This window comes from Pogoniulus pusillus, chromosome 8, assembly GCF_015220805.1.
Source record: "Pogoniulus pusillus isolate bPogPus1 chromosome 8, bPogPus1.pri, whole genome shotgun sequence".
NCBI classification, from domain to species: Eukaryota; Metazoa; Chordata; class Aves; order Piciformes; family Lybiidae; genus Pogoniulus; species Pogoniulus pusillus.
In genome coordinates, this window is record NC_087271.1 from 37,699,203 (window position 1) to 37,720,653 (window position 21,451).

Consider the following 21,451-nt stretch of genomic DNA (forward strand, 5'->3'; position numbering starts at 1 on the left):
GTGCCAGCCTGACTCAGCAAGGGGCCTGTTGTTTGGATCAAGCAAAGTCAGTTCTGCTTCTCACTTGCAGAGAAGGGCAAGGCCCTCAGCTTGGGCTGTGAAGAGCACTTCTTGCCACAGCCTACCTTTCAGCCAGCTTACGGGCCTCTTCTGCCAATAGAGTCATGTTGTTAGGGTCCCCAGTTGACTCTGGAGGTGTAATGGACTGGAAAAAAGAAGGGGAAAAGGAATCTTAAAGCTGTTTTTTCATCTTTTATTCAGCTCTGCCTAAAATATTTATTGTCATGATCTAAATGCTTAGAGATGTGCCTGACCTACTTTTTGTCTTAAGCCCATGCAGTTTCCACCACTGCTTAGCCCTTAAAAACAGAGGTGCTGGTGTTTATTTAGGGGTTCTTAGGTTGGGCTCTCCAACCAGGAGGCTCAGACACAATCTGTGACAGACAATAGGGAGCTTCCATTATTTATTTCCTCTGACTTTGGATAAAGGTATTTCCACAGCAAATTCACTATACCAGAGAGAAGAGGAGGAGAAACACATCAAAGGGCACAGAAAGGAAAGGTCCTCTCCTCTCCTAACCACGAGGGACCTCAGCAGCACACTCACCACGTTGTCAGCTGCCATCTTTGCCTTCTCAAGCATATCAGAAGCTAAGGTGATCAGGTCTTCGGTGTCCTCCACCCGCACCCGGGCTTGCTCTGCCAGGCTCTCTGTCTCCTGCACAGTGCTCTGAATGTTCCTCAGCCTGTTGAGCTGACTCACTAGTGTGCTGTTGATGTCCTTCAGACGATCCATGAGGTCCTGATCTACATCTGAAACATGAGGTATAAAAGAGAGGAAGCAAAACTAATTCCAGTGGGAAGAGAAGCTGGAGCAGCAGCTGACTACTGCAGGCAACATACAATCATAGAATGGTCTGAGTTGGAAGGGACCTTCAAAGGTCATCTAGTCCAAACCCTACTGCAGTAACCAGGGGGCATCCTCAACTAGATCAGGGTGCCCAGAGCCCTGTCGAGCCTCACCTTGAATATCTCCAGGGATGGGGACCCAACCACCTCCCTGGGCAACCTGTTCCAGTGTTCCATTAATCTCCTGGTGCAGAACTTGTTCTAACATCCAATTTAAATCTGGTCTTCTCTAGTTTGAAGCCATTGCCCCTTGTCCTATCATCACAGGCCTTTGTAAACAGTCTCTCTCCATCCTCCTTGTAGGCCCCCTTCAGGTAATGAAAGGCTGTTAACAAGTCCCTGAAGCCTTCCCTTCTCCAGGCTCTGTCACTTTGTCTTTGTAGCAGAGGTGCTCCAAGCCCCTGATCATTTTTGTGGCCCTCCTCTGGACCTGTTCCACTGAGTCCATGTCGTTCCTGTACTGAGAGCTCCTGATGTGGACACATGTTGGTACACATTATTAGGTTAATCCCCTCTGGAAAGGGGACCAAAGAAAGCTGTTTCAAAAGTCAGTCAGCTGGAGATCAAAGTCATCATCAGACTGTGCACCAAACATGAGCAATGAAGTCATTAACTACTAGTAAGACAACCCTGCTGGGTGCCCGAACCAACTGTGATGGAGATTTGTGTTCAGAATCAGGTTCCACCTCTGTCATTGAATTAAAGGCAACAGTTCTTCTCAAAAGCTATGAAACATCTGCTTTGTGAATTCTCTTTAGCTTAACTCTTAGAAGGCAGGGATGGATGGAGGAATAGTGTGGCTGATGGTGGCTACTCCTGTGCCACACGTGGTCTCCACACAGAGCAGCTAGAAGATATGTGGAACAGCAAACTCATCCTGAACTCCCCACTAAACCAAAGCTGGCAGGAAAGAACCTGGATTCTCCAATCTGTAAGACTTGTGAGGCCCCTAAACTGATCCAAACTTTTGGATCACCAGGTAAATCCCCACAACAATATCTTAATAATGAATCCATAAAAACACAGCTCACAGAATCACAGAAACATCCTGACTGGAAAATCCCCTCAAGATCACTAAGTCCAACCTAGAACCCTACTCTACAAGATTCAGCTTAAATCATATCCCCAACCACCACATCCAAACGACCCTTAAAACACATCCAGGGTTGGTGACTCCACCACCTCCCTGGGCAGCTCATTCTAGTCCCTGACCACTCTCTCTGTGAAAAACTTTTTCCTAATGTCCAATCTAGACCTCCCCAGTCTCAGCTTAAGGTCATTTCTCCCTTGTTCTGGCTCCAATTACCTGTGAGAAGAGACCAGCACCAACCTCTCCACAATGTCCCTTCAGGTAGCTGTAGACAGCCTCCTCTTTTTCAAACTAACCACCCCCAGCTCCCTTAGTCACTCCTCAGAAGATTTATTCTCCAGGCCCTTCCCCAGCTTTGTTGCCCTCCTCTGGATCCGCTCCAGCACCTCCACATCTCTCTTGTATTGCAGTGCCCAAACCTGAACACAATACTCAAGGTGTGGCCTCACCAAAGCCAAGTCCAAGAGGACAATCACCTCTCTACTCCTGCTGGCCACAGTATTTTTAGTACAAGCCAGGATGCTACTGGCCCTCTTGGCCATCTGGGCACACTGCTGGCTCCTACTCAGCTGCCCATCTATTACAACCCCCAGATACATGCCTCACAAGCAGGGACTTTTGAAAAGATCAGTATTTTATTAAGAAATGAAGTCAAGAGGAGAGATTTAAACCAGATATTAAGAAGAAATTCTCTACAGTGAGGGTGGTGAGACCCTGGAACAGGTTGCCCAGGGAGGTCATGGGTGGCGTTCAAGGCCAGGCTGGACAGAGCCTTGTGCAACCTAGTCTAGTTGAAGGTGTCCCTGACCATGCTGGGGGAGCTGGAACTAGATACTCTTTAAGGTTCCTTCCCATCTACACCATTCTAAAAAGGCATTAGGTCTTGAATGCTCAGAGGTAGAAGCAGATCTTTGTTTTGCACATCTAGAGAGCAGTGGGAGAACATGTGGATTAAGAGCATAGTCGTTGCTGTTTAGATGATCCCATGCACATCTCAGCACCATCTGAAAGAGCTGCATGTCTTGATGCACAGGACTGAAATAACCTTGTGCCCAAAGGGAACAAGAACATCAAGCAAAGAGCTCATTTCACTTCAGTCTATGTCTGATCAGGTCAACTCACCTTTGCTGTTTTGCGCTTCATGGAGCAGCTCCATAACATCTCTTTCTGCTTGCTTCAACCTCTCTTCAAAGGCTTGATCAGTTACAGCATCCTCTCCTGTACCCAGATTTGCTATCAGATTTTCCAGCTCCTGCAGCCTCTCTCGTTGCTCCGCCACCTAAGCAAGAGGGACAAAACACAGCCGTGACAACACAAAGCACCTTGCACCTCTCTGCTTTCAACAAGCATCAGCCAGCCACGGGCGCTACAGTGGCTGCAGAAGCAGGCACATGCCACCCGCTCCAGTGGCACCAAGAGAAGCGCCTGTGGCCTTACCTTGTCCTTCACTAGTCTGTAGCAGGCTGGGCACTCCTGGCAGCCTGGCCACGAGCGGTTGTAGAAGTAGTTCTCTTCACACTGGTCGCAGCGGCTGCCCACGAAGCCTTCCTTGCACTCGCAGCGACCGTTCTCCCGGCACTGCAGGGAGCGCGACCCCTCGGGATCGCAGTCGCAGGCTGCGGGGAAGGCACACCTCAGTCAGAAACACCTCACAGGCAGAAAGATCCCAAAACCCACAGGGTCTCAGAGAGCACACCTGAGATGTCTGCAGAGCAAAAGGGCACAAGCCCATAGCTGGAGCCCTGCTCCTCAGAGGGGTGCTCCCAGGCACACCAGGGCACTCAGGAGACAACACTGCTGTGTTCGCAGTGTTGCTACTGCCTGTCCCACAACGCATTACCATCTTCTACCCTATTTCACTGGAGCCAACTGCAGTTAATTCTTCCTGCTCTTTACAGACAGAAATATCAAGGAGGAATGTCTTGATCATTCTGTTTTTCAATCACATTTAGAAGATCTGTTGCTCCTCAAGACAGTGATGAGCTTGGAGTTCTCTTCCAACCTGCTTGATTCTATGATTCCAGAGGGACCTTATAGTTTCCTTCCAATACCTTCTATGATATTTGGGCCATGTGCAGAGTGGCCATGCAAAGGTTTAACATTAGGAGACAGGACTGTTGCAAGATTCATATCATGTATTTGAGAGTTGGACTACATGACCTTTAAAGGTCCCTTCCAATTCAATGCATTCTATGAGTCTATTTCCACCAAAGTGGCTATGTAGTAAGTTGGAGTTCCTCCTACCCACAGTTAAACAGAAGAAGGACAAAGGGCTAAGGTGTTGTAGAGAGACAGAAATTCCAACAGGAAGGATATGGGCATGAGTGCCAGCTTCTGCTGTGCTGAAGAGCAAGGTGATGACATGCCTTCCCAGAGATGTGAAATAGGCAAGGGTGAGGTTGGCTGGGTGACATGCTTCCCACCTGCCTCCCTCCAGCCTCTCAGACTTACGTTTACAACCTTCAGAGCCAAAGCCAAAGTGGTTGACCTCGCATCTGTCGCAATGCTGGCCAGCCACACCCGGCTGGCACTCACACTGCCCAGTTCGTATGTCGCACTGGCCGTTGGTGGAGCCCAGAGCATGGCAGTTGCACCTGGAGAAGACAGCCACATGTGAAGTGTTGACACAGAAGGGAGGAGACAGGGGTGAAGTGCCTCTCTGAAGAAGCTCCAAGAAACAGAGCTCAGTGTTTCCCTTCATTCATCCAAAGTGACTTTTCTCACTGTGCAGATTGAGGAGGGGAGGCTCTGAGCCTTTGAACTGTGCAAGGTCACTTGGTGCCTGCACTAAAAAAGGAACCCACGAGCTCCTGATATCAATAATCACAGTCATGTGACACTTTTCTATTTAAAACCCTAATTTAAAGCTATTTATAAGTCAGGCTTTTTGTACAGCCCTCGTAGCCCCTCCCTGACTGCTGCTCTTCCCCACCCACAGCAGCACGGAGGCACATCAGTTGTTTGTGACACAAAGTGAGCACAGACAGCCCCAGAACCAGGCTCTTTGCCACAAGCCAAGGCAAACGTCACCTCTCACAGCCACGTCCACTTTGGAGGTTGAAGTAGCCAGGCTCACAGGCACTGCAGTCCCTCCCGGTGACATGAGCCAGGCACTCGCACTGCCCAGTCACTTGATTGCAACTCGTCTGCTGATTCACGGTGCCGTAGGGATTGCAGTGACAAGCTGCAAAGATAAAAGCGATGGAGAAATGTGCAGAAAGTCAGAAAGTCCCTTGTGATGTTGGCACTCTGCTAGCCAGTCCCTCAGCAGGGCTGGATCCAGAACAGATGGCAGCCCAGCCCCGCATCACACAATGCTTTTGCTTCAATGGCAGTAAGCGGCCACAAACGCGAGCCCTTTAGCAAGCTACGGCCACCAAACCAGGACAAAGCCAAGCGCTGCTGCTGCTGGGGACAAACAACAGCCTGACGTAGCATCCTGACAGCACAGCAGAAAGCAGCTCTCAGGGACACCAGCAGCTTCAAATGCAAGAGGAACCGGCTCTCACCTCGGCACTTGTCAGCAGGGTCTGGGGCCAGGGGGTTGCCGAAGAAGCCATCCTTGCAGCGGTCGCAGTAGAAGCCGGCGGTGTTGTAGATGCACTTGAGGCACTCGCCTGTCTGGCGGTCGCAGTTGCCCACGGCGTTGGGGTCAATGTTGTCATTGCACTGGCAGAGGCGGCAAGGCCTGACAGCTCCGTTGGCACCCAGCGGGTCTCCGAAGTAGGCATCATCGCACAGCTCACACCTCTTGCCTGGGACACGACAAGCACACCTGCTGCAGCAAAAGCCCTCTGCTGCTCTCCCACCCAGGCCCCATCACAGCCCCGTCTGCGAAGGGCATTCTCCAGCTTCCTCCTCTTTCATCCTTTTCTTGGGGACAGAAAGGTGCACGAAACCAAAGAACCATAGAACTGAGGCTGGAAGAGGCCTCTGAGATCACCAAGTCCAACTGCTCACCTAGAGCTCAGAATCTCACCATTACTGCTAAGTCACTAACACTGAATCCTGTCCCTCAGAACCAAATCCATGCATCTCTTAAATCCCTGCAGGGATGGGAACTCCACCACTGCCCTGGGCAGCCTGCTGCAATGCTTGGGAACCCTTCCTGTGAAGTTGTTTTCCTAATAACCAACCTGACCCTCCCCTGGCTCAACTTGAAGCTGTTTCTTCTTGTCCTATCACTTCCTGCATGCGAGAAGAGAGTGACCCTTATCTCGCTGCAACCTCTTCTCAGGTAGTTCATAGAATCACAGAATCAACCAGGTTGGAAGAGACCTCCAAGCTCAGCCAGCCCAACCTAGCACCCAGCCCTATCCAGTCAACCAGACCATGGCACTAAGTGCCCCAGCCAGGCTTGGCTTCAACACCTCCAGGCACAGCAACTCCACCACCTCCCTGGGCAGCCCATTCCAATGCCAATCACCCTCTCTGACAACAACTTCCTCCTAACATCCAGCCTAGACCTCCCCAGCACAACTTGAGACTCTGTCCCCTTGTGCTGTTGCTGCTTGCCTGGCAGAAGAGACCAACCCCACCTGGCTACAGCCTCCCTTCAGGTACTTGTAGACAGCAATGTGGTCTGCTCTGAGCCTCCTCCAGGCTGCACACCCCCAGCTCCCTCAGCCTCTCCTCACAGGGCTGTGCTCCAGGCCCCTCACCAGCTTCATTGCCCTTCTCTGGACACGTTCCAGTAGCTCAACATCTCTCTTGAATTGAGTTGTATAAAGTGAGGAGGTCTCCCTCAGCCTCCTCTTCTGAGTGCAGCACTCAACACTTGACTTTGTTGACTCTCATAGCATCGGTCTCAGCCCATTGACCCAGCCTGTCCACATCTCTCTGCCAAGTCTCCCTGCCCTCCAGCAGACTGACATGTCCACCCAACGTGATGCCAACTGCAAATTTACTGAGGGTGCACTTGATGCCCTCATCCAGATCACTGATAAAGCTGCTAAATCCACACACAAACCCCTCCCTTTCTCTTAAACTTAAGCTGCTTTTTTCACTTGAGCTTTGCATGATTAATTACTTCAGCTCCTCATTTCCCTTCTATCCCTTTAAGCCAAACCTGCTTGCTGCAGTTTGTTGCTAATTTAAAAGTCCAAGCAAGCAGAGCTCTGTGGGACATCACTGCTCCAAGAAACCCCACTGCCAACGAGATCTGTCAAACCTCCACAGGCAGCCAGTGAAGCATCCAACTCAGTAGCTCCCTATGTTCACTGCAGGTTTGACCTCCCTGCCACCAAGAAGATCCATTTCTTAGGCAATCCTTGCATACATGAAATCTCTTGTCCTTGTCACACATCAAGAAATGAGCAGGAGACAGGAAAAGCTCTTGTGCTATCACATAGCTAAAAGCAAAAATGAGCTTGTACTGACACTTGAGCTGCAGGGAACCCAGAGCTCTGGACTCCAGTTCATAGAGCAGTAACGCCCACTGGCACTAGCATGGGGTGCCTGTGTGCATGGCCAGGGGCTTTTCTAAGCATTTCAAGCACTTCCAGGTATTTTATACTTTGAACTCTGCCATACCAGGCTAAAAATCAGCAGAGAAGCAAAGGAAGCTGCCTAGCTGTTCACTGGCAGAACAAAAAGCTCTTAATGATTTGGGTAGATGCTGAGCCTTCATGGTTTACTGCTAAGAAAATGATCAGAACCTGTTCACACATTTCTTTTTAAAACCACTGAGCATAAATTCAGAGCATTTGAGTCACTGCAACCTTCCTGCTTTTAGAATCATAGAATCAGTCAGGGTTGGAAGGGACCACAAGGAGCAGCCAGTTCCAACCCCCCTGCCATGCCCAGGGACACCCTACCCTAGAGCAGGCTGCACACAGCCTCAGCCAGCCTGGCCTTAAACACCTCCAGCCATGGGGCCTCAACCACCTCCCTGGGCAACCCATTCCAGCCTCTCACCACTCTCATGCTCAACAACTTCCTCCTCATGGCCAGGCTGAATCTCCCCACCTCCAGCTTTGCTCCATTCCCCACAGTCCCCCTGACAGCATAAAAAGTCCCTCCTCAGTGTTTTTGTAGCCCCCTTCAGATCCTGGAAGGCCACAAGAAGATCACCTGGGAGCCTCCTCTTCAGACTGCACAGCCCCAACTCTTTCAGTCTGTGCTCACAGCAGAGCTGCTGCAGCCCTCTGAGCATCCTCATGGCCCTTCTCTAGAATACTCCAGCATCTCCACATCCCTCTTGCAATAGGGGCTCCAGTACTGGATGCAGTACTCCAGGTGGGGTCTCAGCAGAGCAGAGAAGAGAGGGAGAATCACCTCCCTCGACCTGCTGGACACACTTCTGATGCAGCCCAGGATCTAGCTGCCTTTCTGGGCTGCAAGTGCACACTGCTGGCACTGGCTCTCCCCTGCAAGCCTCCTGCAGTGCCTCTCTGGCTGACAAATTGCACCTTCTAATTTTATTTCAGCCTGACCCATCTTCCTGGCTTTTTTTAATCTACTGTATTTTCTGCCCACCACCATGTACCTAACAAAACTCTGTTACAAGCTATCACAACTCACCTACACAGCACAGAGCAGGTTTTTCATAGAGGAAGCCTTTGTGTCCCTTTTGTTCTCAAGAGACAGGCACAAAGAACGTGGGCAGCCTTGAGCCTCACACAGGAGAGAGACTAGGGCTAAGGAAGGCAGAAGGCTTTAAACCAGAAGACAACATCTTTCAGTGCTGTTTACTGCAGGTCAGAGCCCCGGGACTGGCTGGAGAGAGGTTTCCACAGGCATGTGGGCTGTAGAAAAAACAGTTTGGGCTTTTTGTGTAGGAACATACCTGTAGTGCCAGTCTGGCAGCTGGTGCACACAACCTCCCTTGTGCGGGGCACGATGGCACAGCTGGAGCTGCCCGGGCACGGGCAGGGCTGGCAGTCCGAAGCCGTGCCCGCTGTTGCGTCTCCGTAGTAGCCGTCGCTGCACTTCTCACAGTGAGCCCCCGCCGTGTTATCCCTGCAATTGCACACACCTGGGACAGAGAGGAAGAAAGGGTTTGCCTCACTGTCCAACTCAGAAAGAACAGCCCTCTTGCTGCTCCCTGTTTCATGGTCTCCTCTCACCAGTCTCGGGCTCGCAGGTCTCGCTGTGCCCGTTGCAAGTGCATGGCACACAGGGGCTGTAAGGCCCCAGGCTTGGTGTCTCTCGCCGGTACCCAGAGGAGCAGCGCTCACAGAACTGCCCCTCGTATCCTGCTGGACAGGAGCAGCTCTCCACCCAGGGCACAGGCACGCCAGGTCCAGGACGAGCACTTGTGATGGTAACATCATCCAGGTGGCCAGCGCCTAGAAAGCACAAAGGGGAAATGCTTTGTAACCACAAAGGCTCTCAGCACTAGTTCACTAACCACACATCTGAATGGTACCAGGGACACCCAAGTGGATGCTTGCAGCTGGTAAAGTGAGCCAAGAAGGAAGATCCTCCAGGAAAGTGAGGAAAGATGCAACAGATGAGGAAAGATGCAACATAGCTAAAAAGGTGAGTGCCTGGAAAAATGCGAGAGATGAGGAAATATGCAACACAGCTAAGAAGGGGAAGCACAGGGCAGGAAAGCTGAGAATAACAAGACAGAGAAGGATGCTGAGAACAGCATGTGAGCAAGCAGAGTTAAAAGTAAGTCACATTTTGCACGTGTACAGCTTCCAAAGCAAACACCAAACCCAATGCCTGTCTTTACAGGGTGAACAGAACATCTTTCCAGCAATTTTAATACACTATCTCTGACACAGCATCTGCACATTGTGCCTGGGTGAAAACTCCTCAGCTACTCCTCTCTAGCCATTCCTTCATCTGGCATTCGAGCACTTCCCCTTCTCCTCCCTGTCCCTTCCCTGAAGCAGAGTCCATACACAGCAAAGCTGATTTTCAAGCTACAGCAGTGTGTTTGTAGCACTACAGCAGCTGTAGAGCACCAAGCAGAGCCTCATCTCCCACATAACAGCAGTGGTTACAGCACTGTGGAGATGGCTTGCTCCATGCCTTTCCTCCCCTCCATTTCACAGCCCCACATTCCTCTGTCAGCCACTTCTGCTGAAAACACTTGCAGCTCTCCCACCTTCCCCAAATGCAAATTCCACCTTTGAAAGCTTCCTGAAAAACTTCTTCTCCACACAACAGCACCTAAGGAACAAAAGCTATTTTTGCTCCAAATTTATGTGTGACTTTTGAAATCAACCCTTATTACAAGGAACCTTCACTCCAGTTCAGCACAGGCAGTGCTTTTGAGACCATTTCCTTCCCGTTGGCACACAGAGGCAAGACCAGATAACAAGGAGAATGTAGTCATTCCTGGGATGGCAGAAACTGAGGCCAAAATGTTGTACACTGCTTGCAGTGCATCAGAAGCCTTTGCTACACATTTCTACTGATCTGGAAGACTCTGGCTGTGTAACACAGCAAAATCTCCATGTTTAGAAGTGATGAGTCCTCAGCTTCTAAATTTTCATAGAACCAGGTTGGAAGAGACCTCCAAGCTCAGCCAGTCCAACCTAGCACCCAGCCCTAGCCAGTCAACCAGACCATGGCACTAAATGGCTTTGCTTCAACATCTCCACGGATGGTGATTCCACCACCTCCCTGGGCAGCCCATTCCAATGCCAATCACACAACTTCCTCCTAACAGCCAGCCTAGACCTCCTCCAGCACAACTTGAGACTGTGTCCCCTTGTTCTATTGCTGGTTACCTGGGAGAAGAGACCAATTCCCATCTGGCTACAACTTCCTTTCAGGTAGTTGTAGACAGCAATGAGGTCTGCCTTGAGCCTCCTCTTCTCCAGGCTAAACAACCCCAGCTTCTCTCATCCCCATGTCCTCTTCAGGAGGTCTGGGAGAAGCTGTGGCACAGGAAGGCCAGGTGAAGAGCAGTCCACACAGGCTTTACCAAAGAAGCTGCCACAACTATTTCTATCCAGACCCTACAAACTAAAGCAACTCAAGCACTAGATGAACGACTCTGCCCCTCTCTTCTGCGATATACAGCTCAGTGACTCACTTCTCTCACTGTATGTCCCACGGATCTTGATGGATGTCAAGTTGTGGAGAAGCTTCTGGAACTCAAATGCTGAAAGAGTAGGCCTCCACGGGTAGTCTGCAGCCTCATGGAGCCTAGGGAGAAGAGATACATATTATCAGCAAAGCCTTCAGAAGCTAACAGCTGCACCCTTTTAAAGCACCCTTTCCAGCACTGCTCTGCTATTGCAACGTAATTCACACACACTTACGCAACGCTGCTGGACAGAGAGAGTCAAATTAACCTGGTAAGGCCACAATTTTGAGCTAAAATTCGTGCTGCTTGTTTCCTCGGGAGTTCAGAGGCCAGGGGAGCCTCAGGGTAGGTCTCAGCTGCTCCCACAATGCTGGAGCTATGCTCAGCTCTGGTGCCCCCCAACACAAGAACAACATAAAACTGCTGGAGCAAATCCAGAGCAGAGCCACAAAGATGATCAGAGGGCTGAGGAACAGCACCTAAGGAGACAGGCTGAGTTGAGGTTGCTCAGTCTGGAGGGAAAAAAGACTCTGGGGAAAGCTTACAGTGGGCTTCAAGTACCTGAAGTGGGATATAAAAAAAGCTGGGGAAACACTTTTTTTACAAGGGCTTGTAGTGACTGGACGAGGGACAGTGGATTGAAGCTTGAGGAGGGCAGATTTAGACTGGGTATTAGGAAGAAATGCTTTAAAACCAAGGTGGTGGGAAACCAGAACAGGCTGCCCAGAGAGGTTGTGAATGCTCCCTCTCTGAAGCCATTCAATGCCAAGCTGGATGAGGCCTTGAGCAACCTGTTCTAGTGGAGATGTCCCTGCCCATGATAGGGAGGGCTGGAAGCAAGTGATCTTTAAAGGCCCCTCCAACCCAAACCATGCTATGATTCCACGAAAGCCCTCTCACCTGAAGGTGTAAGTCACCGCATTCTCACTGGGGTAAGGGTTGCCCTGGGCAATGAGGGGCACTGACACTCTCAGGCCAGCCCCTTCCAGCACCAGGTCTTCTGCAGAGAGGCGTGTGTCCCGCCTGTCCACGCGGAATGAAAAGGTCAGGTTCTGCCCATAACTCAAAACCTGGTTGCCCAAGAACTTGCCTGAAAGGGGAAGAAACGGTTGCAGTTAGGGGACAAACAAGTGCACAGGTGGCACAGAAAGCCTCACTTCTCAAATGACCTACGTGGTGCAACAAAATAGATGGGGAAGTAGCTGTCCGAGATGACAGAGACGTCCTGGCTCTCCGTGCTCCACAGCAGCGAGACCGCGGAGCCGTCGCGCTGCTCGGCGCGCCACTCGTCCTCTCCTGGTAACAACAACGTGCAAGGGTTATCACCTTCTGTACACACTTCTGTGGCAAGCTCCATGAGCCTGGAACACCAGCACTAACACATCTCTGAAAGCAGCTGTGCAGGAGGACAGACAGCAAACATCACTTTTCCAGTTTAAGCCCCTAACTCAAGTGCTGGCTTGAATCCTCTGAACTTTGAGCCCTATCACAGTTACTTGTTCGAAATCTTCTCTTCTAAAGAGTTTAAGCAGGGATGGGGAAACTTGCAGTCCCCTACAACTTGATGACTGCTTTGGTCTTTGTACAAAGTCTTCTGTAGTGGAATTCTAATTAAAGAGGTGTTCTTTCATGCTAGGCAGCATGAAAACATGCAAACAATAGAAACCGTATGAAAAGCAGATTGTTGCTGAGCTTACAGACTTACATCAGAAACTGTGTAAACACCAAATCTAAAGTGATTATAATCCTGTCAGAAACTCTTGATTTGATTCTAAAGCTGAGGAAATGCTTCCTTTGCCAGCATCTCTTCCAAGCTCCTTATATTTGCAATTCCCAGTTGCACCTGTGTGGTGTACATTAGTGCCAGGTGCCCAAGGCCAGGGCTGCAAATTCATTCCTCCCTAGATGAAGAAGTGAACTGCAGACATGGAAGTTCCTAGAAACTTAAGAGTTAACTCAGCACTCCTCAGAGAGAAATGCCTGTTCTATCTGCCCAAGGTTTGTGGTCTTGCACGGAGAGGAAAGGGAAGGTTTTTTTGAATGGCTTCTGACTTGAGCCTACAGCTCAACCTGTGATGAAAAGGAAGGTCCTACTTTACCAAATTGGAAGTCAGAGGTGATGCTGTATATACTGTAGCCAATGGCATTGGTGCAGACTGAAGAATGTCCAAAACAGAAGCAGGGGGTACAGCCTCTGGGATTGGAGGAATCCAGGTGGAAAAATCCAGGTTTGCATCTGAGGATGTGAAGGAAAGAGAATTAATTTCCTTGATGCTCATTCCAGGCCGTCACTTGGATGTTTCTCATTCTTGAAACGCAGCCACGGGAAGTGAAACTCACCTCTCACAGTGGAAGCCCTCGACGTTGTCCTTGCACGTACACCGGCCCATCTCAACGTTGCACTCCCCTGTGCTGCCAGCCAGATCACAAGAACAGGGCCTGAGAGAGTAAGGAGAGAAAATAAGCATTAAGAGCCACACAGAGAAAGTGAAATAACACCTAGATTTAATTCTGGAGAGCAGAAGTCCCCCTTACCTGCACCCAGCTTCGGAGAGGGAGTGGAAACCTGGCTGGCAGCGATCACACTTCTCACCCACCACGCCGGGCTTGCAGCTGCACTGGCCGTAGCTGTCGCACTGCGTGCTGAGGGAGCCTGTGGGGAGAGTAGGAACAGAGACTTCAGCAGACTCACCCAGCTCTATCAGCCTGCTTTGCACAATGGGCAAGAAACACAGGGAAAGAAAGGAAGACACACAGCTTCAAGCTTACAGCTTGACAGCTTACCTAGGGACTGCCTGTAGCTCAGAGGCACTTTTTGCCTTAGGAGCTGTAGAGATGCTAAATCATTACCTAGCCTTCCAAAAGACAGATGTCTTTCTGCCAGCCTTCTTATGTATACAGTTGGCATTGCAATCTCATTACTATTCCTGGTTTGTCCTCAGTGCTACCTTTGCATGTCTCCAAGTCCATGCCCATTTTACCCTGCAGCACAGCATGTCTGAGATTTTATTCCTTGGATCCCCTGTGTTCTCCATAATCACCATCTCCTCTTTATCAGGGGATATCCTGATCTCTCCCTTTCAACCTTCTATTTCCTCCCTTGGTTCTAAAGGTGGATTTGAAGACTAAACCACCTCCTTGGAGCAAGGCTGCATGTGCCACTGCTATGCCTAACAAACCCTTGAGCAAAACCCTCGTTTTGGGGATTACTGCTCTGATCAAGAGGACTTGCACAAAAACCAAAACAGGTTTCTTTTACATCTGTGGCAGACAAAATGCTTTCTCCCAAGCACTGACTCAGCAAACAGCCTCAGTATTGCCAGCACTGCAAGAGTTAATTGCTCAAAGTATATTAATGTACAGAAATAGCTGCTTCTTTCCACATCAGCCCACACCAGATGATTAGAATGAAGAGAAGAGTTACAAAATGATTAAGCTGGACAGAAGAACTCACAAAACCTTCACAAGCCAAAGTTTAGATCCCCTTTGCAGTCCCACTTGGGATTATTTAAGAAAAAACAATACTTGGGAGGTAAAATAAAAATAGCAACCTAAACCTATGCAGGGGTTTCAAATGCACCCAGGGTGCCAGTGTGTCCTGATGGCTAAATTAAGGACAAATTTTTGGAGGGCTTTATAAAGACCTGAGAGGTCACCTCCCTGCTTCTGGACCCACTCAGCTGACATCAACCCTCATCCCTCTTAAAATAAGGTCTGACACGAGGACCTGTTAGAGCAGAGGAACAAAGAGGCCTTTCTTGGTCAAAAATGTCACAACTGTGCAACTCTCTGACCAAATTAGACAGGAGACATACCCTGCCAGACCTCTTGCTGGCTGCTATTAGGCCGTGCTGCAAGCAATTACTTATTCCAGCTACTCTATTTTGGAACCTCACATCACATCTTACTATCTTGCTACCCTTTTGTCGCCTTCCCCTCTCATTTGCTATGGGCTTGTGCAGTTATAGGATCACTATACAGGTCAAGTGTTCCCTTGACTACAAAAAGATTTGTTCTCCTGCCAGAATGTTGTCCTTCTGGGCTTTAATTATTTATTTTTTAAGGTTTTTAACTACGTATTTGGAGTTTACTTTGATTTTTCTCACCCCCACCCCTTTTTGTGTTAAAGGTTTCACTGGTTTGTATTTATAGTGCTTGGATACTCCATAGGAGAAACTGATTCAGCTGAGGTTCACTACAATTCTTCAGTATGATTAACTTCCAGAAATATCTCCTCACATCGTCTTGTTTATTAAGAATTTAAATGAGCTCTTTAGTGCTGGGAGTGCTCAGGGTAACACATACACAGTGGAAAACAAAACAAAACCCAAAAGGAATACCCTCCCCCACCCCAAAAAAGAAAATTATCTATTTCAGAAGGAGCAAATGCAGCAGAACTGTCTGCCCTTGCCATCCTGACTCCAGCTAGATGCAAGGGTAATTTAAACCAAAGTACAACCCAGTAAACATTTCCTACATAGGGAGGAAAAAAGGAAAAGAAAAAGTAAACACAAAACCACCAGAAAGAAGTTTGGAGCAAGGTAAGCGTTGGTTTCCTGTCATTAGTAAGAAGAGACAGGATGAGAGGAAATGGCCTCAAGTTGCCCCAGAGAGGTACAGGTTAGGTTTCTTCACTGAAAGGGTTCTCAGACACCAGAACAGGCTGCCCAGGAAGCCTGGAGATGTTTAAAAGCCAGAAAGATGGTGCTGAGGGATGTGGTTTAGCTCCAGTCTTGGTGGAGTTTGGTAATAGTTGGACTGGATGATCTTATGAACTTTCCACCCTGCACTTTGCACTTAACTGTCTAACCAGGAGAACTGCAAGCTTCTGTGCAGGGGAGCTTGCAAGCAGAAGTGTTTGCTGCTGGGTTCTTACCGACAGGGTTGCAGCTGCAGGGCAGACATCCCTCCTCGCTGCCCAGGCGATAGAAGCTGTCCCTGCACCTCTCGCAGTGGGCACCATCGGTGTTATCCGAGCACCCCACGCAGTGGCCCCCGTGGCCCGTGGAGCGGTACAGCTCAGGGTCAAAGTAGCACTCCTGCGACCTCCCGTTGCAGTCACAAGCTGTAAAGACAAGGGTACCATCAATAAAGAGCACAAGGGGTCAGACAGGCCCTGCAGCCACCAGACTCACTACACAGAGCTTGATGGAAAACTGCAGAGGAGCTGGAGCAGAAGCCTTTAACCATCCTGAGAGCCACGCACAGATCACCCGATGAGAAGCAAAAAGGGGGAAGCATGGCTTTGTGATAGTCAAACACAGGCAGGGGAAAGTAAAGCTACAGGGGCTAAATGGGCTTCTCAAAACCACTCTCAGCTACATCCAAGGAGAAAAACAGCATTTTCTAACCTACGTTTTTCCTCTTCAGGCTGCCATTTGCAGCTGAAATGCTGCCCTCCTGATCTCTATCATGCAAACGAGCATGAGAAGATAACAGCAAGGCTGATTTCATGCTCTGGGGAGTGTTTCCCCCCTAGATTACAAATCCTCTCTGTCCAGAAAGCACGAGACATGGGTTTCACTGGCCTGTTGAAGAAGCTATGGGTCTTGACCAGACAGCTGGGACCCATCAACACACCCAGAGGTCAGACAGGAAGAAAGCTTTGCTATCTAAAAAGCTTCCCCATAAAGTAAACTACCAGAAGCCGTGGTCTGCAACACAAACCCAAACAAACTAAGCTGGCCTTCAGTCACAGAGATACACATTTGGGGATCAGAACTGTTGCAACAGCCTCAAAATTGGATGAAATACTCAACAAGCAACTGTGAAAACCACTAACTCAAATAAAAGAGGAAATGAGTGGATGCTAAATGAACTTTTTGAAGGTCGGTGGTAGTCCAGTACACTAAATGCAGTAAAGTACATGCCTGTAGATTTTTGTGGCACGTCCCTCTCACCAAAGTAACACCTATGCTGCCCCAAAAAGGAGATAACACTCTAGGGACCTATCAGAAAGCTCCTACAGGACAGGAGCGAAATGATGAACAGCTCTGCAAAATCTCTGCTGAAAACCAGCACAATTGTGCTTAACACTGGCTAACTGCCACTGAGACAACCAGGCAGGGCCAGCACCTGCATGCCAAGAGAGGCAGAAGACCCAACCTCTGAGAGGCTTTCCTCTCAAGCGTGGCCACACGTACGCAAGCATTCATTGGCACTCTCTGCCGTCGCTCTCCTCCACGGACGGTCATTGAAGAAGGGAAGGCACTTTTCACAGTCGACCCCAAAGGTGTTGTGTTTGCAGTTGCAGACCAGCTTCCCGACCTCGTTCTTCACACACTCACTGGCATGCCCGTTGCATTTGCACCTGGTTGACAAGAGACAAAGAACAGGTATTTAAACTGCAGGGATCCAGGTGAAGCGCAGAGCAACTCCAAAACCAAAGCCCAGATCTGAAAATCTGAGATGAGACAACAGCAAAGGTCGTAATAAAACTGACAACACATCTGCTGCTGTTCAGCCTGAAGAAGAGGAGGCTCCAGGGAGGCCCTACTGAGATCTTTCAGTATCTGAAGAGGAGCTTACAAGAAACAGAAAGAGCCTTTTTACCAGGGCCTGTAATGACAGGACATGGGGCAATGATTCTAAACTGAAAGATAGTAGGTTTAGATCAGACATAGAATCATAGAATCAACCAAGTTGGAAGAGACCTCCAAGCTCATCCAGGCCAACCTAGCACCCAGCCCTGTCCAACCAACTAGACCATGGCACTAAGTGCCTCATCCAGGGTTTTCTTGAACACCTCCAGGGATGGTGACTCCACCACCTCCCTGGGCAGCCCATTCCAATGCCAATCACTCTCTCTGCCAACAATTTCCTCCTAACATCTAATGAAGGGAAGTTCAATAATGAGAGTGGGGAGACACTGGAACAGGTTGACCAGAGAAGCTGTGGATGCTCCATCACTGGAAGCATTCACAGTCAGGTTGGATGGGGCTCTGAGCAACCTGCTCTAGTTGCAGATGTCCCTGCTGACTGCAGCAGGGTTGGACTAAATGACCTTTAAATGTCCCTTCCAGCCCAAACCACTCTATGAATCAAAGAGGTGTAGCATGTTTGAGTTAGGCATTTGGAAATGTGAGAACATCAACCATCCCTTTCACAGTCTGTCACTGAAATAGAGTAAGTTGAGCAGAAGTAAAGATGTTATTTGCTTTAGGTTAATATATTCTCCATAACTCCTCTCTCGTGACAGTCCAGAAGGCACGCACACTGGCGATGTGCTTGTACCAGTAAGAAATGACACAGCACAAAGGTGACTAATGCAGGTGCCCAGGGACCTCCAGAGTATGGTGGTGCAGCCACTGCAAATCCCCATGTTCTCAAATCCCAGTCTTAGGGGAGTTCTCTGCAAACAGTCCAAAAACTCTTCTGGCCTCAGCTCTGGTTATGCAAACAGCTTATGATCAACAATCTCAGATTTAAGCGTTCTACAACATGTGCTGGCAAAAGGAGCTTGTGGACAACCATGACATTACAAACCCTATGAGGAGAGGCTGAGGGAGCTGGGGGTGTTTAGCCTGGAGAAGAGGAGGCTCAGGGCTGACCTCATTGCTGTCTACAACTACTTGAAAGGACATTGTAGCCAGGTGGGGGGTGGCCTCTTCTCCCAGGTAATCACCAATAGAACAAGGGGACACAGTCTCAAGTTGTACCAGGGGAGGTATAGGCTGGATGTTAGGAGGAAGTTCTTCGCAGAGAGAGTGATTGGCATTGGAATGGGCTGCCCAGGGAGGTGGTGGAGGCACCGTCCCTGGAGGTCTTCAAGAAAAGAGTGGATGAGGCACTTAATGCCATGGTCTAATTGGATGGATAGGGCTGGGTGCTAGGTTGGACTGGATGATCTTGGAGGTCTCTTCCAACCTGGTTGATTCTATGATTCTATGATTCTATGACATTGTCCAAAGCTTCAGATGTTCCTAGGAGATGCCTCCCTAAAAGAGATGTAAAGCAGAGGCACTGAGATTTTCTACTGTGTTACTCTACAGGTACAGGAAAAGAAAATTGCTAACACAGTAAAAAACACACAAAGTGAAGGACAGAAAAATGTCGAATGTTTTTGTCACTCTTTCCACCCTTCACCCTCCCAAATCACTTCAATATTTGAGCTACTCAAGGGAAAAAAGAATAAATACATTCAAACTCTGCCTGTCCTGCAATTATACCCACAAGGGTTTATCCACAGGATAAGGCAAGCTTGCCAAGATTCATTTGACTGCATTTTGAGTTTAGGACAGTCAATAATGACCAGAGCCTAGCGGTAGCACATCAGCACAACTGAAGTCTTTAAAGCACTCTAGTGACCAAAACCTTTAAATGAGTACAGAAGTTTCTTGTCTACTTACCTACCACCCACAGCAAAATCAGAAATTGCATAGTAGTAAGACTTGAGAACTTTGGGGTCATTGAAGACTTCATCTCCAAAGGTGTTCAGACGATTGAGGGTCACTCTAATATCTGTAGCTGTCACCCATTCCTGGAGGAGACAGAAATGCCATCAGATTAAACATCAAACACCCTCTTGACCATGTTGTGTCATTAGCAGTTGGACTCACAAAGCTATTCAGCATTCAGCATGTTCCTTCCTCATTGTTCTCCTCTCTACACCTCAGAAGCTCCCATGTCCTGCCCAAGAGGACTTACAACATATCCTCTTGGGTTTGGCTTGTTTTTCCAAGTCCTGCTCCTCTCTGGGTACTCTTTCCCATGCCTCTGCACATGGGGACTGCTCTCACCTAGGAAGCAGTGGGTAACCTCTCCAGCAAGAAGCTCAGTGGAGGCAATTAAGCAATCATGCTAACAGCACACATCCATCTGACCACAGCTGCCCTGCAAAGCTATGTGGCATGAACAGGAAGAGCTTTAGGGCATATTTGTCCACAGACATACACCACCAGGTGAAGAGACACAGACAGAGTAATGAGGCTGAGGAAGCAAAAGAGACAGATTTGCCTTACAACACAAGAGCTCTTCACAGTATTTACACACATCTTCACCAGAGTACCCTGCCCTCCTTGCCACCAGATTCCACACCACCAGTGCCTCCTGGGTTTTGTCTGCAATGCCACTTTCCTTTGGCCATCTGTGTGTGTGTACAACTGTGCTGAGCTGTGTCACTGCTTAGCTAGCATAGTAAGAATCACAGAACCACAGAATTGTTTCAAGTGAGAAACACCTCTAAGATCACTGAGTCCAGTCATCAACCTAAGGCCACCATGGCCATTAAACCACATCCCAAAGTGCTATGTCCACACGTTCCTTGAACAACTCCAGAGACGATGGCTCCACCACCTCCCTGGGCAGCCTGTTCCACTGCCTGACCACTCTTGGAGCAAAGAATCTTTTCCTAATATCCAACCTAAATCTCCCTTGGCAGAATTTCAGGTCATTTCCTCTCATTTTATCACATTACTAAGAAGAAGAGATCAATCCTCACCTTACTCCATCCTCCTTTCAAGTAACTGTAAAGAGCAATGAGGTCTCCCCTCAGTCTCCTCCAGAATAAACAATCCCAGCTCCCTCAGCCACTCCTCAAAGGACTTACTGATAAGTAAGCTCCTCATAAGATTTATGGAATTACAAACACTGGGAATGCTGAGCACAGAGCACACCTTTCCTTCAGTTCTGAACAGCAATGCCAGACGTTTGTAGGTATTTTAGGAGACCCACTTCAGGTCTCCATTCCCTACTTAGAGAAGCTTATCAGAACATTATACACCATATCACTAACTTGAGAGCTCCCTGTTCACCTAAATGATTAGACTCCTTCTTACACCAACAAGGTGATCAAACTGGTTCTTTTCTATTTCAGGAGTTCTTCTCCTTTTCCCATTAATCTTTATTTTTGTTCACAGAAGTGACTCCCACCAGATTCTGCTCCCCTGCCTGCTGCCTGGGGATCAGAGAGCCCTAAGCCTGCTGGGCACTCATGTGTCACTGTACTCTTGCTGCTCTAAGAGGAAAGGGAAGACTGTTACAGAGGATCCAGATAGGGCCACAAAGATGATCACAGAGCTGGAGGCACCTCTCCTGTGTAGAGAGGATGAAAGAGCAGGAGTGGTTCAGCCTCGAGGAGAGCAGGCTTCTCAGAACAGGAAAATAGCTTCAAATGGAAGAAGCTTGACCTCATTGCTTTCTACAATTACCTGAAGGGAGGCTGTAGCCAGGTGGGGTTGGGCTCTTCTGCCAGGCAACCAGCAACAGAACAAGGGGGGACAGTTTCAAGTTGTGCCAGGGGAGGTCTAGGCTGGATGTTACAAGGAAGTTATTGTCAGAGAGAGTGACTGGCATTGGAATGGGCTGCCCAGGGAGGTGGTGGAGGCACTATCCCTAGAGGTGTTGAAGCAAAGCCTGGATGAGGCACTTAGTGCCATGGTCTAGTTGATTGACTTGGGCTGGGTGCTAGGTTGGACTGGCTGATCTTGGAGGTCTCTTCCAACCTGGTTGATTCTATGATTCTA

The 21,451-nt window shown here is 49.0% G+C and overlaps 1 protein-coding gene across 1 annotated transcript in view; it reads right to left on the reverse strand.

Moving 5' to 3' along the window:
- The window catches only part of LAMC1 (laminin subunit gamma 1), a 91,839-nt gene that overhangs the window by 11,469 nt on the left and 58,919 nt on the right, over nt 1–21,451 (reverse strand). Inside the window, exons 3-20 of the mRNA XM_064148086.1 lie at nt 19,337–19,467; nt 17,132–17,298; nt 15,865–16,053; nt 13,524–13,641; nt 13,329–13,427; nt 13,088–13,224; nt 12,162–12,284; nt 11,889–12,078; nt 10,995–11,107; nt 9,067–9,288; nt 8,787–8,975; nt 5,509–5,754; nt 5,030–5,183; nt 4,451–4,593; nt 3,437–3,615; nt 3,122–3,278; nt 608–813; nt 126–205 (exon numbers count right to left, since the gene is read on the reverse strand). Of these exons, the coding sequence (XP_064004156.1) occupies nt 126–205; nt 608–813; nt 3,122–3,278; nt 3,437–3,615; nt 4,451–4,593; nt 5,030–5,183; nt 5,509–5,754; nt 8,787–8,975; nt 9,067–9,288; nt 10,995–11,107; nt 11,889–12,078; nt 12,162–12,284; nt 13,088–13,224; nt 13,329–13,427; nt 13,524–13,641; nt 15,865–16,053; nt 17,132–17,298; nt 19,337–19,467 (2,843 nt within the window). The remainder of the gene's footprint in view (nt 1–125; nt 206–607; nt 814–3,121; nt 3,279–3,436; nt 3,616–4,450; nt 4,594–5,029; nt 5,184–5,508; nt 5,755–8,786; nt 8,976–9,066; nt 9,289–10,994; nt 11,108–11,888; nt 12,079–12,161; nt 12,285–13,087; nt 13,225–13,328; nt 13,428–13,523; nt 13,642–15,864; nt 16,054–17,131; nt 17,299–19,336; nt 19,468–21,451) is intronic.